Raw genomic sequence first — 402 nt, 5'->3', positions numbered from 1 at the left:
CTCAGACGCCGACGCCGGAACCAACGCCCGCATCACCTACAGCTTCGGGGAAATGACAACAAGGGCACTGCAGAAATTCATGCTCGACGCAGAGAGTGGGTCTATCACGCTGCAGGAGCCATTGGACTTTGAGGAGACGAGTACGTATAGTCTGGCTGTGGAGGCGAAGGACGGAGGGGGTTTGGTAGCACACTCCAAGGTGGAGGTGGACGTGCTAGATGTTAATGACAACCCACCTGAGATCTCGATTCTGTCACTGTCGAGCCCCGTGCCAGAGGACGCGCCGGAGGGAACAGTGGTGGCCCTGCTGAAAGTGCGGGACAGAGACTCCGGCGAGAACGGTCAGGTGTCGTGCGAGCTGTCGGGAGAGGCGCCGCTGTCGATCGTGGCGTCGTCGGGCGG

At 60.7% G+C, this 402-nt stretch overlaps 1 protein-coding gene across 1 annotated transcript in view; it reads left to right on the top strand.

Annotated features, from left to right (window-relative positions):
* The window catches only part of LOC102045442 (protocadherin gamma-B5-like), a gene marked incomplete at both ends in the record, with an annotated part of 1,116 nt that extends 718 nt beyond the window's left edge, over positions 1-398 (top strand). Inside the window, 1 exon segment of the mRNA XM_031065766.1 lies at positions 1-398. This exon segment is cut by the window's left edge and continues 130 nt beyond it. Coding sequence (XP_030921626.1) covers positions 1-398 — 398 coding nt within the window.
* Positions 399-402: the final 4 nt, after the last annotated feature.

The sequence above is a fragment of the Geospiza fortis genome, unplaced genomic scaffold (genome assembly GCF_000277835.1).
Source record: "Geospiza fortis unplaced genomic scaffold, GeoFor_1.0 scaffold6100, whole genome shotgun sequence".
Lineage (NCBI taxonomy): Eukaryota > Metazoa > Chordata > Aves > Passeriformes > Thraupidae > Geospiza > Geospiza fortis.
The sequence above is the reverse complement of the archived record's forward strand: the minus strand, read 5'-3'. Positions and strand labels throughout refer to the sequence as shown.